Source organism: Thermothielavioides terrestris, chromosome 4, assembly GCF_000226115.1.
Source record: "Thermothielavioides terrestris NRRL 8126 chromosome 4, complete sequence".
NCBI classification, from domain to species: Eukaryota; Fungi; Ascomycota; class Sordariomycetes; order Sordariales; family Chaetomiaceae; genus Thermothielavioides; species Thermothielavioides terrestris.
Window position 1 is genome coordinate 4,226,980 of NC_016460.1, and position 18,006 is coordinate 4,244,985.

General features: G+C 58.0%; 6 protein-coding genes across 6 annotated transcripts; 4 read left to right on the forward strand and 2 right to left on the reverse strand.

The window, feature by feature from the left end:
• Positions 1-293: 293 nt before the first annotated feature.
• On the forward strand, positions 294-2,331 carry THITE_122288 (uncharacterized protein; the record flags this gene model as incomplete). The annotated part of the gene is made up of 9 exons (XM_003655981.1): positions 294-438; positions 514-785; positions 839-948; positions 1,020-1,036; positions 1,111-1,154; positions 1,226-1,357; positions 1,422-1,772; positions 1,855-1,977; positions 2,134-2,331. The coding sequence occupies 9 exons, from the start codon at positions 294-296 to the stop codon at positions 2,329-2,331; spliced, it is 1,392 nt and encodes a 463-aa protein (XP_003656029.1).
• Positions 2,332-3,011: 680 nt separating this feature from the next.
• Positions 3,012-5,092, reverse strand: THITE_2055159 (uncharacterized protein; the record flags this gene model as incomplete). The annotated part of the gene is made up of 3 exons (XM_003655982.1): positions 3,012-3,635; positions 3,692-4,157; positions 4,236-5,092. The coding sequence occupies 3 exons, from the start codon at positions 5,090-5,092 to the stop codon at positions 3,012-3,014; spliced, it is 1,947 nt and encodes a 648-aa protein (XP_003656030.1).
• Positions 5,093-6,816: 1,724 nt separating this feature from the next.
• Positions 6,817-7,529, forward strand: THITE_2120382 (uncharacterized protein). The gene has a single exon (XM_003655983.1). The coding sequence runs from the start codon at positions 6,966-6,968 to the stop codon at positions 7,461-7,463; it is 498 nt and encodes a 165-aa protein (XP_003656031.1). The 5' UTR covers positions 6,817-6,965; the 3' UTR covers positions 7,464-7,529.
• Positions 7,530-7,907: 378 nt separating this feature from the next.
• THITE_2131280 (uncharacterized protein) lies at positions 7,908-8,954 on the reverse strand (the record flags this gene model as incomplete). Its single annotated transcript, XM_003655984.1, has 4 exons — positions 7,908-8,122; positions 8,202-8,548; positions 8,624-8,695; positions 8,803-8,954. The coding sequence occupies 4 exons, from the start codon at positions 8,952-8,954 to the stop codon at positions 7,908-7,910; spliced, it is 786 nt and encodes a 261-aa protein (XP_003656032.1).
• Positions 8,955-10,088: 1,134 nt separating this feature from the next.
• Positions 10,089-13,073, forward strand: THITE_114312 (uncharacterized protein; the record flags this gene model as incomplete). The annotated part of the gene is made up of 4 exons (XM_003655985.1): positions 10,089-10,858; positions 10,965-11,525; positions 11,617-11,974; positions 12,066-13,073. 4 exons carry the CDS (start codon positions 10,089-10,091, stop codon positions 13,071-13,073), a joined length of 2,697 nt encoding a protein of 898 aa, XP_003656033.1.
• A 2,606-nt stretch (positions 13,074-15,679) lies between these two features.
• On the forward strand, positions 15,680-16,976 carry THITE_2120384 (uncharacterized protein). Its single transcript, XM_003655986.1, has 2 exons — positions 15,680-16,433; positions 16,510-16,976. The coding sequence occupies exons 1-2, from the start codon at positions 15,896-15,898 to the stop codon at positions 16,722-16,724; spliced, it is 753 nt and encodes a 250-aa protein (XP_003656034.1). The 5' UTR covers positions 15,680-15,895; the 3' UTR covers positions 16,725-16,976.
• The last annotated feature ends 1,030 nt before the right edge of the window (positions 16,977-18,006 follow it).

Consider the following 18,006-nt stretch of genomic DNA (forward strand, 5'->3'; position numbering starts at 1 on the left):
CTAGAAGTTCCTCGCCGGCCAGCCTCATTGAAGCATTTCCTGATTTTTCCACCTCCAAGAGGGCTTAGGTATGGTAAATTGTCTCAGTTGTTACACCGAGATGAGAATCCTCGAATACTCGGGCACGGGGAGCCCGGACAGTCCGGCTACTCGTTCGCAAGGCTCGGATTCTGGCATAAGTATCATGTCCTCGGTCAAGAAAAGAAGGCTGCTTTTTTGGACGAGCCCTCGAGCACTCTGTCGTGTTTAGCCACCAGGTTACCCTGACCTTACAAGCTACTGCTGCAAATGCCATGGCGCTTCTCCGATCTATATTCTTACGCGTGACCTTGGCACTTGCTTTTGGTGTTGCAAATGGCACATCTCAGGGCATCGCAACGGAGGTTTGCCAGAAGATAGCCGAAGTTGTGTCCTCGGCAAGCGAGGTGGTCTACCCGAGTAAGCTCCTCAATACGCGTTCCGCCTTTCTCCTCTATTATGCCTCCTAACTTAGCTCAATAACTCGATCTCCAGCCCAGTCGGCACGCTTCAGCAGCGACATTGAGCACTGGTTCCGATCTTCAACTGAAAGCCCTGCCTGCGTGGTTGAGGTGGGCTCCCCCCAGGACGTCTCGCTGGTTCTCCAGATTGTTGGGGCATCGCGGACGCCTTTTGCTGTCTATTCCGGGGGGCACTCGTGCAACGTCGGGTTCTCCAGCACTCAAGGTGTCCACATCTCCCTGGTGCGGTTCAACCAGGTGCAACTGTCCGATGATGGGACGCTTGTTACTATCGGTTTCGGTCTGGTAAGCGATGAGACGGCCTGTTGAGGGGGCCCGTGTGCCTGACCGTCTGACAGCATTGGACCGATGTCTACCAAGCATTGGCGAACTCGGGAGTCAATGTTGTCGGTGGAAGGGCTCCAGGGCCCGGCGTGGGCGGCTTCTCCCTGGGTGGGGGATATTCCTGGTAGGCTACTTCTCGGAATATCCGACTCGGGAAGCTGAAAGCAAACCCGACGTATGCTAATTGAGGATTAGGAAAACAAATCAACCTGGTCCGTCACTCTCTGAATCTGGAATCAAATTCACTGCATTCAAGCGGCTAATCCTTTGCTTTGTCGTTTGCCAGGCTTGACATGCGATACCGTCAAGACTTTCCATGTAGTGCTCCCGGTAGGTGATCTCAACGCCTTGGATACAGCCCAATGGCATGTGAAACTTACCTCTGCGCAAACTACGACTAGAATGGAACCATCACAGAAGCCTCACAGGATCACAACCAAGACCTTTTCTTCGCTCTCAAAGGGGGCCTGAACCGTTTTTGCATCGTGACCTCTGCCGAGTTCTATACTCATCCGCAACCTCCTCTAGTTTGGGTAAACCCAGTCGCCCAATTCTGTCGCCAAATCGTTTGAATCAGACATTGATCATGCTGCCCAGGGTGGCCTCCGCTTGTATCCACCTACCAGCGTCCCCGCAGTCTTGAACGCTACCGTGCGCTTTCGGGAGACTGACGAACCCAAAGCTCAGCTCATCACGACGCTGAATGGTAATGCGCTCGGCGCCGGTGCTATGGGACTGTTCTTCTATGACGGCCCAGAGAAGCCGGCCATCTTCGACCTCTTCGACGGCCTCGCCACGATTCTCGACAACACGGGACAAAAGTCTTTCCCAGACCTTGTCGCCAGTTTCCCGTCCTACCTGGTAGCGAATGTTAGGGGCACATTCGCTACTTTCTCGACTTCGGGAGTCGCTGCCAGATTCCTTGACGCCGTTAGGGCCGAGGCAGAGGTTCGTTTGTCTCTCAATCGATACCAGCGCCTCGGATGAAAGAGGATGACATGCTGAGCGTAATTCCATCTTCCACGTCCAGGCCATTGGCCAGGTTTCAGCACTACATAATGGTACGACGGTCAGCTACGACATTGAGCCGTTCACGCAGTACGGCCAGCACGCCACGGACAGCGCGTACCCGCACGGTGATTCCCTCCTTCCGGTAAGACACACCGAGCCGTTGCTGCCTGGGCGTCCCTCCAGCGTTCCAGCGTTACTATTGCAGCTAACGCCAACGCCATTAACCTCGCAGCTTGACCTCTACTTCTCGTGGGCCGACGCGGCGGAGGACGACTGATGGTACGCTCGGATACAGCAGTCTCTCGCGACGTTGAAGCAGGTGGCCAAGGACGAGGGCATCTACCAGGACTCTTTTGTGGCGTATCCGAACTACGCGACCGCGGATACCACCGCGGAGGCGCTGTACGGTGCAGCGAATGTTAGACGGCTGAGGGCCATTCGGGACCGGATTGATCCGGATAGGGTCATGGACCTGGCCGGGGGATTCAGTCTCTGAAGGGGCATACTACTGCTCTTGAAGCTGGTGAGCATGAAGGATTCAAAAGAGATGTAATATGACGGTGACTTCTGTTCTCCGGTGTGGCTACGCGGTAGTGGGGGTGTAGGGGGCTTAACATGCGGATATGCACTGCACATATGCCAGCGTGGAGATTACTGTCTAGTACCCTTCGCCGCAGGTTGATAGTTATTCTCTAGTGTTGGCAGTGCCACGTCTGTTAGCTACCAATCTGAGGCAGTGACGCAGGCTATGCATAGCTCTAATCCGGTTACTAGAAGACACCGGTCCATTGGACAAAGCAACTGGCTGATGTGTCCCCCTTTGTTCAGAGTCGTCAGAGACATACAAAGCCGCCAATTCCTTTCCTGTCTAACTAACCAAAACTCTTAGAGGCTAAGTAGTGTGCTGTTATGCTTCGCAGGTCTCTTGGAAGCAACAAGCAGCTACATAGCAGAACAGTTTAACCGCGACCCCTTTTTCATCCCTCGGCTCCCGCGTCAGCCACCAAAGCACGCCGAACCACCCCCTTACACTACGCAAAGGCAAATACTACCTTGAAGGAATAGACTTCTGCTGGCAAGGAGCCTTGATGTTCCGTCTCCAAAGAAGTTCCATGTATATACAGGCGGATCGTTTGAACATGCAGCTGTATGTACAAGCTCCGTGACTTCTATGTATCAGCCCCCACTGACAGGCTCCGTCGTTGTCCAACTCGAATCATCCAGCGCCGGCAGCTTTTGGACCACGGCCCAGCTGCCATCCCACTCCCAGTACGAAACCCCCCCATCCGTCCCTTCAGTAATCATGTGCATTTTCTGGTTGAAGCTGCCCTGCACCAGCGCCCAGACATGCTTCACCCCGGTTCCCGTTGTCTCAGCCAGCCGCCACTTCCCCTGCGCCCCTTCCACCGGCGGCGCGAGGCTGATATCGTCGTTCGCCCTCTGCCAGTGCTGCACGCTCCCGTTGACCGCAACCACCAGCTGGAACCCGCCGACGCTGGTCTCGTTCGCCGTGCCGAAGTAGTCCTGGATCATGACGGGCGGCGTGTCCAGCGGGACGCCGCTGCCGAAGACCTCGCCGGCGGACCACTCTGCCGTGTCCTGGCCGCTCCGCCAGAAAAGCTGCAGCTGGCCGTCGCTGCGGACCGCTACGGTGTAGAGATTGCCCCGCGACGTGCCCTGGGCGTTGTAGAGGTCCAGGTCCACGTTGGATTGGACCAAGGCGGGGCCGCTCTGGGCGATGTTGCTGGCTATGGGGTAGTTGGACAGCGTCCAGACGGTGCTGTTGGGGCGTTGTTGCCACTTGGACGGTCAGTGTTGTCTGATCCGAGGGTGAACATAGAAAAAGGGCGACTTACTTCGTTCAGAGTTCCATCAGCATGCTTGACAACCATGATGAGTTGCGAGCCGTCCCCCTGAGTTAAGCCGGGGAAGCCATCAATTGCCTTGCCGTCGATGGTCGAGATCTGGGACCAATTCATCCCAGACTGGCTGTACGCCCACAGCTGCACGGTTTGATCCTTATTGACGGCGACAGCGTGGAAGTCCCGGTTGTACGAGGTTCCGATGATGGCGGGCTGTCCGAGGAGGCCGTTGCTCTGGATCGTCGAGACCTTACTCCACTTCGCCGAAGTGCCGTCCCTGGAGATGTGAGTGAACCCCGTAGCATTCGGGTTTCCGACAAGGAGCTCAAAATTGCGATGCGTGTCGCCGTTTCCGGACTGCAGCATGCTTCCGCTCTGGTGCCGCCTCCGCGTCCAGGGATCGGGGTTGACATTAGTGAGGCCATACTTGGTCCACTCGTCGATGTTGGCGTTACCGTACCTGCGTAGTTAGGTACCTTAGCGTTAGAGCTCTCGAGTATGGAAGGTATGGAGAGACCGAGGTGATGGAACTACTCACGCGAAGTGAACGAACCCATTCTCCCCCCACGACTTCCCCCATGAGTTCTTCATTATCCACGCCTGCTTTTCGTCGTCATAGCCGACAATCAGGGCAAGATGATTGCCGGTCGTCTGCGACACCCCGTCCCACTTATACACATCACTTTGAGCCGTCGGTTTCCATGAGTCGAAGTCAGAATACAGGATGAACGTCGCCACCAACGGGCCGTACTGATCCAACCACTTTTTCTGGTCGTCAACCGCACCAAGGGCCTGGTAAAAAGGTATGCGCGTCGCCCGCCCGGACCTGTCGCTGCAATGCTCGTAAGGATGCTCCGTCGCCTGGTACGGATCGCACGGCCAATCGGCTATGCCCGGTGGCGTGGAGTTGGAGCTGATGAACTCGGCGCCCTGGCCGGCGACCCAGGCGAGCGTGTCCTCGGCATTGCCGACGCTCTCGCATGCCGCGCCCACGCCGTCGTGCACGTCGGCCTCGCTGCGCTTGCTCCACACGCCGTGCTCGACGCGCACCATCGACTCGATGAGCGCGGTGACAGCGAAAGCCCAACAGCTGTCGCACACGCCTTGGTCTTGCGGCGTCGTGATGTAGTTGAGGCCGGAGCGGTTTCGCCAGTCGACGACGGTGGGTGGAGTGGAGGATGTGGCCGCTTTGATGGCGGAAAAGGTCTTGCCGGGAGAGCCTTGTGATGATGGCGGTGAGTAGATGGGCGCATGCACTGACGACCAGTCAATAGGTCCGATGGAGGATGCCGGCACTGGATCCGGCCACGGCACCCGGCGCGGCCGCAGAAGGGGGTTGGCCGCCGCGCCGGCTGCAAGGACAAATGCCAGCCATGTCGCCGTAGAGGACCGCATCCTGCCCAGGCCGCCACACAAGAAGGGATAACCGTGAGGCAGTATCTTCGCCGAGTCCGACGTTCAGACAACATGCTGAGAGCCAAGACCCCAAATTAATAACTAAACCCGTTGAACACAAACTGACCGCCTGCCGTGCGGCCCGGGACGAGCGCGGCCGATCCGGACTTTCGTCAACCGCTTTACTCGTCATCCCCCCACAATCGGCCCCTGGCGGACATGCGCGAGATGGGCTCACAATATCTCCGCCTGCTATGCTTTCAAGTGTGTCCCGCTCCGAGCTGCCAAACGCGGCATTTCACAATGGCGATCATCTACGTGGAATCCCTGAAGCCGGGTCCAACCGATCGTCCGCGTCTTCCCACCAATTGTTGAGCTCTTTCCCCGCTGAGCGTCCCTGCTCATCCGCCCGCTGATCTCCCGAAGAGCCGTCTGAGACTGATGGGACCCACCTGCATACTAGGACAATACCAAGGTTTTATATCTGGCCTTTAGCCGCCGCCCTCTCGTTCCGGGTTACCTCCGCCACGTGTGGCAGCGTTTCTTTATGCACAGGAGTCAAGCCTCGGACAACGGGAAAGGGATGCGGGATAACCAAGTTGAAGGCTCACACAACTTGGATGATGTCCCGAAGCCTCGTTCTCCTTCGCATCGTTGCAAAATGGTTTGTCCTGAGCACAACGCTGTCTCCTCGGGACTCGAAAACGTCGGATCATAGATATCCGGCTACTATACAGCTACAGTCTACTGCAGGCTACGGCAAAGCTAAAAAGACACTCTTGAACTTCTCATACGTCTGCGCTTCCCTGCCAGGTCACCGGATCCCAGCCCTCGACCGCACTGAATCCCTGTGTGCCACAGCCCGGGTTTCTCCCCTCCACGACGTCGGTGAACACCTCGGGATGGGCAGACAGCACCGGGTTGATGAACCCAACCGGGCGCTTGCCGATCTTCAGCCGCTCGCCCGCTTTGTGTTGCACCCCGGGCCGTGGTGCGCGTAAAACCCCCACACGGCGCCGGCCTGGTACGACGGCAACGCGGGGAGGTTGGTAAGGCTGCTGCCCGAGGGGCACGCGTCCGCCGCCACCTCGCGCGTGAAAGTACCCCTAGATCTGTTACGAGAGGAAATAACGGGTTGGTATTCATTGCCAGGAGTAATTGCGACGTGCAGGAAAGCTCCGGTTTCTTACTCGAATCCTCCGATTTGTTCCTTACTCGACTCCCGTCTTTCGGATGGCTGTGGAACATCTCACCGCGGAGCCCTAGATTCCCAACGCTCACAAAGACGGCGAGAGCCTACGCTGGTGCGCCGTGGATTTTGCCATCCGCACCCAGTTCACCGGGATACGCGGTGTCCTGAGAGGCGACACAAACGAGATTGAGAAAGCATACCTTTCCTGAGGGAACATTGTAGGGTGCTCACTCAGCGGAGGCTTGAAACGGTCACAAAGTCTCGTGGAGCTCGAACTTGGATGCCAAGCGGTTGAGTCACTCCCCAAGGCCACATTGCGCACCGAATTCACGACTGCTTCAGGTGAAGTTTTCGCCGGGCCGGGAATATACGTTTCCCAATCTGCTGGAGGGATAAACCTTGAATTACTGAGCGTCTGAGCTAGCAGATGAAGACATGTGTGCCAACTGCCCCTGAGTCACTCGTGAACAGCGACTGAGTGGACAACGCCCCACCACGGCTTGCGAGTGAGTCATTCTTCTTCGTTGTCCCAACGCAATTGATAATCCGGAGTCTGCAGGAATAAACTAGGAAAAGTTATGTTTCTGCACTTGTTTCCACTTCCCTATTCCAAGCGCCATCTTTGTTTTGCTCTTTGACCTCAACGGACAATCACTCCCGGACTTCTGCCACAGCGCAGACATGATCGAGATCAAGGTGCTGCAGCCAGACGACTGGCCGCTCTGGCGTGAGATACGGCTCCAGGCGCTCGCCGAGGCGCCGTACGCCTTCGGCGCGACACTGGCGGATTGGCAGGGCGACGGCGATCGGGAGGAGCGGTGGCGGGCCCGGCTGTCCATCCCCGGCTCGCTCAACATCATCGCCTATCTCGGCGGCAGTCCCGTTGGCATGGCGAGCGGCGTACCGGCCGAGGACGACCCCGAGAGCAGCGAGCTGAAGTCGCCGTGGGTGAGCCCCGAGGCGCGCGGGAAGGGCGTGGGCGACCGCCTCCTGGACGAGATCGAGCGGTGGGCGGTTGGTCTCGGCATGCGGACATTGCGCCTGCTCGTGCGGCCGTCGAACGCTCCGGCCATTGCGCTCTACCGCCGGCATGGCCTGAAGGAGACTGGCGAGAGCGGCGACCCGACGCCTAACGGTACCGGTCACGAAGTCGTTATGGCCAAGCAACTCGCGGTGTAATGCCTTCACCAGGACGTTGCCGCTGCGCGAGAACGGCAGGCACACCTTGGCCCCCCCCCCCCCCCCCCACCACCCGGGCCAAATACAATACCGCCAAAGGCGCGGATCTCAAGGAGCAAGGATATATGGAAGTCGGTCGCGCCATCGCCGCTCCATTTCGTCCTGAACGTGGCTGTGGGCGGTCACTGGTGGGTACTCTGCCGAGTCCCACCGTCTTACCTCGCTGTCGACCGTTGGGGGAGGATGGGAGGAACGAACTAATGGGGCAGGGGGACATCACATTCTTCGAGAAGACCAGGTTTGGCGACAAACAAAATTCGGTTTTTATACAGCACCGGGACGCTGGTAACAAGAAATAATCATTAATCTCATGCTGACTGGGTGTTGGAGAGCCCCAGAGGCGCTATCGCATGTTATCCCACATTTTCGTTCCCCTTTCCTTGGCTACAAGGCACCGCCCGCCCAGGCGTTGAACCACCTGACGGCCTGGTAGAAAGCGGCCTCCTTGCTAAACTTCTGTTCCGGAACCGAGTTGTTGGCTCGCACGCCGAATCCGTGCGAGGCGCCGCCGAACAGGCTGGTCTGGTACGGCTGAGCGGTGCCAAGCAGCAATGCCTCGATCTCGCTGCGTCTTGGGGGCAGCAGCGTCGTGTCGTTTTCTGCAATGAGGTGGTCGTGAGTTAGTAGTTCCGGGTCTCCGTGAGCGCACCGACAAAAACAGGAACAAGAGAAACTCACCGGCGAAAGCAACACTGATCGGTCGAGTGACGGCCTGCACCTCGGAGTCCTCCAGCAGAGCGGGGTGGGCGGCAAAACCAGCGTCGACGCCCTTGCCGGCGGCCAAGAAACGGAACGTGTAGCGGTCTCCGAAGCAGTAGCCAGTGACTGCAACCTTCGAGACACCCGTCGTCTTCATGTACTCGATTCCTTTGGCAATGATGGGATCTGTGTCCGCGGGGCTGTGGAGGAGGGTGAACTCCGTCTGGTTGAAGCCAGGTGTGTTGAAGTCCAGGGGAGCCGGCGTGCCGTTGAACATGTCTGGCGCAACAACGAGGAAGCCCGCTCGTGCGAACGAGTCGGCAAGGCTGTGTTGGCGGTAGTGGTGGTTGTTGCGGCGTGGTCAACCACTGCAATCTGCTAGAGGAACATGCGAGACTTACAGCCTATTTTCGGCCTGCTGGATGCCGAAGACGTCCGTGAGGTACACGACGCCCACCGTAGGGTTCTCGCAGCTCGGCTTGGAGACGTACAGTGTCACTGTGAGAGACCATCGGTTTCGTGTTTGTGAGGTTTGCCAGGGCAAGGGCAGGTTCGCGGTTCCCAAGGGACCTCCTCTTACCTCCGTCGTATTTCAATCACTTCCGTTCCCACCGAGTCGCCGGTGTGAGCGATAATCTGTGGGTTGTCACCATAGGAGCATTGCTCGGCACAAGCGAGCGATCGCATCATCCCGGCGCCCCAGAGGAGCAGACTGGCGAGGGATCTCCGCATTCTGGATGTTAGTGGAGGTTGACAAATGTGTGGACAGAGATGGGAGAGTTTCTGGCGCTCAGGTACTTTGGGGAGAATTTTGAATCTACCGTCGCCATGGGGGGGGGGGGGGTAGCTATATATTGTTACCCTGGAACTTATGGCCCGTTTCCGTCAACGCTGGTTCTTTCCATGATTAACACTTGGCTTCTCTCTACAAACGAAGGTCTCTTCCAACATCGTAGCCTGGGCACCTGCATGGAAAGGCAGCATTTCCCATAAGAGGATGTCCAGTCCCGCGGAAGGAATCTGCCGTGGGGTTAACAGGCAATACTAAGGCTTCATTGTCGCCTAACCCGCTCCGAGCCTAAATCTCTAGCGCGGCAGTTGCCACTTCGCCCGCATTTGTCACACACACAGAGTTCTGGGCACAGTTGTCCTCATGTCCGGCAGAAGTCCGGATGCCACTGATGTGGGCAGCAACACGGCTCGCCTAGGCAGATCTTCACAGAGACGAGGAAAGCATAAAGTCAGCCGATGGTTGAGGCGCCGACTCTACAGGAGAACAATACTAGCCGAGGGCCCGAGCTACGAGCATCCACAGCTGTGGCTCGAACAGGGCGGCGAGCCGATCACCTGGGAAGTGTTGTGCGTCTTTCTCAGTGTCGAGGTCGGCGAAGGACCAGACAAGCAGCTGCCGGCAACTTGCGGAGACAGTCATCGGGTTTGCCCTGCCAGATAGGTGACGAGCACACACTCACTCACTCACACACAGGGCGGTGACCGCCCAATCCAGACTATAGACGAGGCAACTCCACACACGATAAAATGTGTCTCCTGCTTGGGTGATTAACTTTTCATAACTAACAACATCGGATCAGATCTCGGACTTCACCTGCATGGCTGGGCATGCCGAAGCGGATCCGCTTGGCAAGCACCGCCCACTCCGTCTTGCAGGCCGCCCGAGTCCGAAGGCTCAGCCACAGGCAACAACACAACAAATGGCTGCCCAGCAGGAGCTTTCATTTTCGAATCAAGGAATCCCTTCTTCTGGGAAAGCCGGTGCTTTGTTGGATTTGATTACGTCCAAACTCCCTTGTGGGCAATAGCTAGGCACTCAACTTGCTTCGGAGTGTACCCTCCTATTTACTTGTCATGGATCCGTTATCTCTCACCTTCGGCATCGCGGGCCTCCTGCCGCTAGTTGCCAAGGCCATCAAGTCGGCGAAAGAGTACGCTCACGCGGTTTTGACGGCCAAGGAGGCAATCGCAGCACTCATCAGTGAGCTGGAGGCGTTGCAGTTCAGCCTAACCAGCCTCCAGCGATTCCTCCAATCTCTCAAGGACGCCGACAACCTGAAGTTCGAGCACTCATCGGTCCTTGTCACATGCTCGACAGCGTGCAAGGCCAAGCTGGGGTCGCTCTGCCAGAGACTAGAGCACGCAGGGAGCGGCCCAAGAACTCGTCTCCTGCTTTGGCCGCTTAGCGAGAAAGAACACCAAAGGACGCTCCAGGAGCTCCGCAACTTCACCACTTGGATGCAGTTCGGTTTGACCATCGACGGGTGCAGGTTGCTTTCGCGGACTTCGGAGGACGTCCTGCAGGTGCTGGGCCAGCAGCTCGAGCACTTCAAGACCGCCCAGGCAGTAGCAGACACCTTGACGCACATCTCCTCCGTTCTCGAGAAGCAGACGCTGCAGCTCGACGAATCGCGCGCGCAGGATGTCCGGAAGCAGGTCCTGGATTGGATATCGACGACAAAATATTATCAGAAGCACCAAGCGCTGAAGGCCTCCAGGGCACAGCACACGGGCGACTGGATCTTACGAAGCACAGAGTATGTTGCGTGGCGCGACAGTGCGGAGAAGACGGATGCTGTGCTCTGGTGCCATGGAATTCAGGGGTCCGGGAAGACCAACTTAGTGTAAGCATCCTCTCCCTTTGCTTTCACAAACCTTTGTCACACTCTCTCTCCTGACACTTGTCCCTTGTCCTTCCCTACTAACACTGACTGCCGGTGCCTGTTGAAGGTCCATCGTTGTGGACAATCTTCTGGATCCAACCCGGTTCCCACCCCGCGCGGTGGCATATTTCTACTTTGACCACCAAGATCAACTCGCGCAATCGCCAGGGACAGTATTCTCCTGCATCCTCCGCCAGCTGCTAGAGCAACTGCCCAGCATCCCCGAGGCCGTGATCAGCTTGCACGAAAGCGCCGCGTCGAAAGGCGGCGGCCTCCCGGAGTTCGAGTGCGAGCGGTTGATAGCAGAGGTTGCCAAAGACATCGGCAGGGTGTATGTTGTCATCGACGCCCTCGACGAGTGCGCTGCGAACCATAGAGCCTCCTTCGTGCGGACTCTTGGCCAGTTGAACGGGATCCCGGGACTTCGCATCCTCATCGCCGGCCGCCCGCATGTGCGAGAGATCGCCATGATGTTTCCGGACCGTCTTGATCTCAAGATAGAAGCTCGGGCGGAAGACATCGCTCTCTATCTTCGCTCTGAGCTGACGAGGAATGGATTCTACGACGTGGCTGGTGAGGAGTTTGCTCGCGATTTAATCCAAAAACTGGTTAAAGGGGCACGCGGAATGTGAGTGCAATTTTCTCGTCCTCCCACACACCCAACTGCCAGCCCTAAGTGTCACCAAGAGAAAGAAAACAACACTGACACTGCGGGGAAGGTTCCTACTCCCTGTCCTCCAGCTGCGCACCATCCTCAAGGAGCCGACGCTGGGGGAGATGGAAGACAGCCTGAACAACATCTCCCACAACCTGACCGAGGCCATGGAGGAAACGATCCGACGAATCCAGAGTTTGCCGACCAGCCGAAGCCGCCTGGGGATGGACTCTCTAATGTACCTCGCCCACGCGGAGCGCGCCCTCTCGGTTGACGAGCTGCGCGACCTGCTGGCCGTGCACCCCGCCCGCACGCAGGTCAACCCCAAGTACCGCCCCACGGAGAAGGTCATCCTCGAGTGCTGCCAGGGCCTCGTCACCGTCGACGCCAAAACGGGCGCCGTCGGCACCTGCCACTACGCCGTTACCTAGTACCTCCGCCAGAATGACGCCCGGCTGTTCCCCCGCGCCGAAGCCATCCTCACCACCCGCTGCCTGCGCTACCTCACGCTAGACGACTTCAGCAGCGGGCCGTGGCCGAACGAGAGCGCCATCGCCGCGCACATCAGCGCCTTCCCCTTCCTCGCGTACGCGGCCTGCTCGTGGGGGGCGGCACGCGCGGCGCGCCGAGGAGGAAGCCGCCGCCGACGACGACGAGGAGGAGGAGGAGGTGCGGGCGGCGCTGGCGGCCTTCTTCGCGCAGCCGCGCGCGCTGGCGACGGCCAACCAAGTGCGGCAGTACGCGCTGCGGTATGTGGAGCGGTACTGGGCGGCGGACGAGTGCCGCAGCCTCACGGCGCTGCACCACGCGAGCCGGCACGGCCTGACGCGCACCGTGGCCGCGCTGCTGGACGGCGAGATGGGGGTAGCGGCGGCGGGGGCCCCGTTCGGCGACGTGAACGTTGCCACCCAGGTCGGCGGGACGCCCATCATCCTCGCGGCGGCCGGCGGCCATGTCGAGACGGTCGACCTGCTCATGCAGCGCGGCGCGGACCCGTACTTGTGCAACTGGTACGGCAATGCGCTGCATTGCGCGGTGGAGGCTGGCCACGCGGCTGCCGCGCGCGCGCTGATTGAGCGTTGGGGCATGGACGTGCAGAGGGACGGCTTTGCCATGCGCTACCTTCTCTGCGCCATGGACAGGGACTCGGTCGAGGCGTTCGAAACGCTGGTCGACCTCGGCGTTGGCTTCCGGCCGGACGCGGACGGGGGCGACACGGCCACGGCGAAGACGCTGTTCAAGCTCGCGTGCCGGAGACGCTGTCCCAAGATCGTCGATCTGTTGATCAGGCGTGGGTGGCTTGACATACACTGGAGGTTTGGGAAGGGTCAGACAGTGCTGCATAGGGCTGCGCGTGAGCGGTGCCTGGCCATCATAGAGCGGCTGGTTGAGGCGGGCGCGGACCTCAGCGCGCTGGATGACAACGGGTTGTCGGCGTGGAAGGCAATTGAGCGAGAGTACCTCTCGCGATCGTTGAAGTTTGCTCCAAATCTGGGCTTGCAGACGGAATTGGAGATGTAATTCCTGGGAATGTCCAAGTGGCATCCGATGATACACAGCATATTTTGCTGGCCCTCATTCGAGCTAAGGTGGCGATGCTATGCTAGGAGTCTAGCCGCAAGGGTGATGGCAGTAACAAGAAGCGAGGGTCCGAAGAGGGGGAATCAATCACGGTAACGGGCATTCAGGGGGAAGGGTCTGGTTCTCGTGCACCTCCGCCGGGTGTACCGCGGACAGACAATTTTGCATTGGCTATTTTCCAACTAACGACAGAAATAGACGAACCTGAAGACCTAAATATCCAGCCTGTGATGAGTATCTACGTATGCGGCTGACCGAAAGGAGGCTCACTTCAGCTCGCGGCGAAGGAGCCGAGCGTAGGAACGTACCATCTCTGTCTCTCAGCCACAATATGCCATAGGACTCGAAGAAAGAGCATCGCCGAACAACATGACACGGCCCGCATCACTCCTCTAGCAGGTGCAGAACACCCTGTCCACGATCTTGCCCCGCACGCTGCAGCAGTACGGGTTGCATTCACCGCTCGTCACGAACTGGCCTTGGGAGTTGCAGACTCTTATCTCGTCGGTGATCCCGGCCTGATAGCAGCAGTAGGTGCCCGGCCGGCACCCCACGATGCCGCAATCGCCCAGGCCCTCCTGCCGCTCAGTGAGCCCCGGCTCGGGGACCGCGACGGCGGCAGCCAGGGAGATGGCGCTGATGACGAGAAGGGCAGAGTGGCGCATCGTGGTCGAGTTGTTCTCGTAGGGAACAGATAAGGTATTCTAAGCGTTGTGGAAGTTGAGCGTTGAGATCTGGTGACTCTTGATGTTGTAATGTGGTCTCAGCAGGTTGCCCGTCAAGTTCTCTGCCTTTTCTCCGCCTCTTTATACTTTTCCCTCCCCTCCCCACTCAATGGTCCCTTGGCCAGGAGCAGATCCTTCTGCAACACCGAATACCGCCTCCTATGGCCCGCCGATCGCACGAAGGTGCAAGTCCGCGTTGGGTCGGGGACTTCGTGATGCAGCGCAACTGGCTTGGCGAAGGATCAAATACAGGGGTCAAAAGCCGCAGGTGTCGCAGAGCAGCGACATTGTATCCGGGAGACGGCCGTGACTGGCGAATGGAGATAATTCGACCTTCCGGGAATGGCGGTCAAACACGATGAAAATCTGCCGAAGGATCGCCAAGACTCCCCCTCTCGGGGGATGCTTGGGTTGGAACAGCCGAAAGATAATCTAGAGAAAGCCAGGGTGTTGTTGTGTTGGAAACGTGGAAACATGATTTGAGTTAGCGGTTCCAACTTCCCAAATTCTCTCTGAAGCACTCGCTGTGTGTAGTGTAGACGCTTCAAAAATCGTCAAGCCCCTGTCTGTGTCTCCCCGGCTGGGCACAGGGGTCCGTCGATGAGCGGAAGAGTGACGAGGTTACCCAATGAATATCTTAGAGATCACGGTAGAGAGCGTAAAGAATATGGCAGCTGTCGAGTGCAAGGACTAAGATGGCAACTAGACTGCAGGCCAGGGTTGCGGATAACTCCAAGCGACTTACTATACAGCACATGAGGTGGTAGCATCCAGGTCGTTGACAATGTGCTCGATTCTAAGCTAGGTGGTAACCATGCTGGCATGCCAAGCAGTGGCAAGACGATTCTCCGGGAAGGACATGGCTCACAGGACCGTTGCACCATACGGGGATAGGAGCAGACGGCGCTTTCTGGAGAGATGTTTACTCAAGGTCGGCGGCTGCGAGTACACCGAGTAGTCCCTGATCGGTCAGGGCGAACTCTTCGCCCGCGACGCCGCCGGAATCCTAGGGCAGGTTGCGAGCAGTCCTTACCGGGAGTCTCCAACGTGTCAGCGGTGTTCTCAGAAGCAGCTGGTCGCTCAGACGGTGCCGATGCGGCAGTAAACAACAACGGATTGAATGGGGGGATGAAGTCAGTTACAATTACAGCTATGAAGGCCTGGGTGTCGTCTTGTCCTTGTCGAAGCAGTCCTCGTCGTTCATTGCCGGTCTGCAAAGGAGCGCCCGGCTGAACTAGAGGACGACCTCAATCACGAGCCTTCTCAACCTTAGCTGATAGTTTACTTACCTTACCTATGTACACACAGTCCAAACTGTAGCCTTGTAGGAGGTAGAACGCAACACACGCTTCAACAGCATTTAGGTGAAGCACGGGGATAGTCTCCCTGGCTCCCAGCATTCATACTCTCCGTGGCTGGGGTATTGAAATTGGACAAAATACGCCCAGGGATCATAGTTGCCTCGTCATTGTATTCTCTTACACATCAAGGCCTGTCAACTCGTCATTCTGCCGCGCACAGCTAGCTTGGCTTTTATGAACAGCAGAGCAAGCGACATATCGTTAACCTGAAGCCCCCCACGTTACTTTTCAGTAAAGGGTAAGTTACCCGACGTGGGCTGCTCCCACGCATCACCCTTTTATGGCAGCGCTATAGCCGATGCGGAAGGGCACACATTTCAGATGCAAGGACCAACCGCGAGACAGGTGGTGATCCGGGGGCTCATCCGAACGCTGCTAAAGCAGGGCCGGTCTCGGCGCACATGCGCATGTCATGATTACGAAGGCCGTTTGGCACGGTCCTACTTTGGTCCGCAAAGTGAGTCAACGAGTCCACATGCCGAGGTACAGGGACCGTCACAACTCCACGACTCAAAATATAATGAACAGGCGCATGCGTCTTGCGCTCTCATTGAAACCTGGCGCCGACTTCATCCTTCATCCTATTTCATTTTTCAACGTACTTCCGTACTCCTCAATACAATAACAGGGCAACGACCGAGCCGAGACCTGACCGTTCCGTATCATATCATCCGACATGGCCCCGCCTGCCGGGCGCTCGGCCATCTCGGCCAGCCCCCGAGTGCACGCCCTGCTCGCGCGCCTGCACGCGGCTTCCGAGGCGCAAGAGAAGTCGCTCTCGCAGATCTGGTTCTACCTCAAGCGCCTCATCTCCTTCTACCTCTTCCGGACCCCCTGGGCCGCGAGCGCCGACGACCACATGCGCGACAAGTTCGTCGCCCTCGAGGAGGATAAGTGCCACTTCATGTACCTGCTCGCCCGCAGCTCGGGCGCCCTGAACATCGTCGAGGCCGGCACCAGCTTCGGCGTCTCCACCATCTACCTGGCGCTGGCGGTCGGGCAGAACGTGGCCGACCAGAGGGCCCAAGGGAAGACCGTCACTGGCAGGGTCATCGCCACCGAAAAGGAGCCCACTAAGGCTGCACGGGCGAGGGAACACTGGGCCGAGGCCGGCGACGAGGTCGCCGGCGTCATCGAGCTGCGCGAGGGGGACCTGCTGGAGACGCTCAAGATGGACGGGATGCCGGAGCAGGTCGATTTCCTGCTGCTCGACAGTACGTATCCTGCCTTCGATGTTGCCGTGCCATTGTTCCAGTGGATCGGAAGACACTGACGGTTAGCGCCGCGCAGTCTGGACGCCGTTGGCGCTCCCCACCCTCAAGATCATCCAGCCGCGCCTGAGGAAGGGGGCTGTGGTTCTCGCCGACAACACGAAGATGGCCCGGCCGCTGTACAAAGAGTACCTCGACTACATCCACGACCCCGCGAACAGCTTCAAGACCACCGAGGTGCCCTACTCTGGAGGCCTGCAGATGTCCGTGTACCTTCCCGACGCCAGCGTATAGGGTGTCACGCTCGGCTCCTTCTGTATAGCCCGCGATGCAGGCCAAAAAGAGATCACGGAGGTGATGCGAGTCCACGGGTGTGTCGCTTGCAACCAGAGAGTTCATGGAGACGGAAATTGCCCGCGCAAGATTAAAACACAAAATTGGGCTGCCTCCATTCCGTAATATATATATAGGTACATACCTGAGTCAATTCGCCTCAACAAGGTGGAATCTCATTTCCGCCCCATACGTAAGATACGTGGCCGACGCTGTAGCCTAGCCGAGGACTTCAAGTGTGACCTGTCGGGTGAATGTGGGGGGCCAAGGGCCTTCTGGTTCAAAATCTCGGACAACTCTGGTCTATCCCATCCTTGTTCGCTTGGATGATGACCTCAAATCCGACAGCGTTTCGGGGCAAGTCAATATGTGGTTCTTCAACACCCACCCCCTTCAACTCGGCGAGTATTTCAATGTTGTAGTTCCCAGATAGCCATGCGCTCGCAGACAAGGGAGCAGGCAGAAGTCACGTTGGCCGACATGACGGACCTTGACAAGCCTCGCACTGAAGCTAGCTTCGTCGCAGTCCGGGGCTGCGCGCGCCCCGGCTGCCCGATAGAGGCTATACGATCACATCTGGATTGGCGCGTGTTCCATCGATCGGTCCAGCAGCGCTAAACTCTTCCTATTCGAGGCTGTCAATTCCATGTACCGTTGGTTCGGCTCAGCAGCCGTCCGAAGCAGGACCGAAGTGTCTTTGCTGATCATTTCACGGCCAACCCTAGTCGACGAGCCCGTACTAGCTGGCATCGTCCATTCCTCGGACGTGGGCGTGGCAAAGATGATGTACTTGGCTTCGAACCCAGAGACAACCAGGGAGGAGGAGGTGGCCTATCGTGCTAGGGATCTTTGACTCAGAAACATCGCCTTGCCCCTCAGCTCCGCCATTTGCCCATCCAGTGTCCTTCTCTTCACGGAGCTTGTTGCTAGGAAATTGGAATCTCTCAAAGAAAAGTTAATCTGGCCTGGGTGTCCAGCTGCCTGCCGAGGATAGGCGATGGACTTGGTCTTCGGAGGGTTAAGTCCGGTTTTTGCCCGGCTCTCAGGTTCGATATCTGTGGGAGGGTGGCGTCCGTTCCAGTCTTCCAGATTTCTGGAGTGAAGCCAGCCCTATGGGTCGCGATTCATATATCACGGAAGCTAGAATTTCTTACTGGCCCCTGAGCAACTCTGGCCGTCCCCCGAAGCCTGGCCTGGGTGGCACACGGCTAGGAACGGTGACCCACTTCCTCACTTCTCCGCG

What these genes read in the sequence shown, in the direction of transcription:
- THITE_2120382 (XM_003655983.1), top strand. Translation starts at nt 6,966, where the DNA reads ATGATCGAGATCAAGGTGCTGCAGCCAGACGACTGGCCGCTCTGGCGT.
- THITE_2120384 (XM_003655986.1), top strand. Translation starts at nt 15,896, where the DNA reads ATGGCCCCGCCTGCCGGGCGCTCGGCCATCTCGGCCAGCCCCCGAGTG. An exon ending in CGATTTCCTGCTGCTCGACA is followed by an intron (nt 16,434 to 16,509) that starts GTACGTATCCTG and finishes AGCGCCGCGCAG; the next exon opens with TCTGGACGCCGTTGGCGCTC.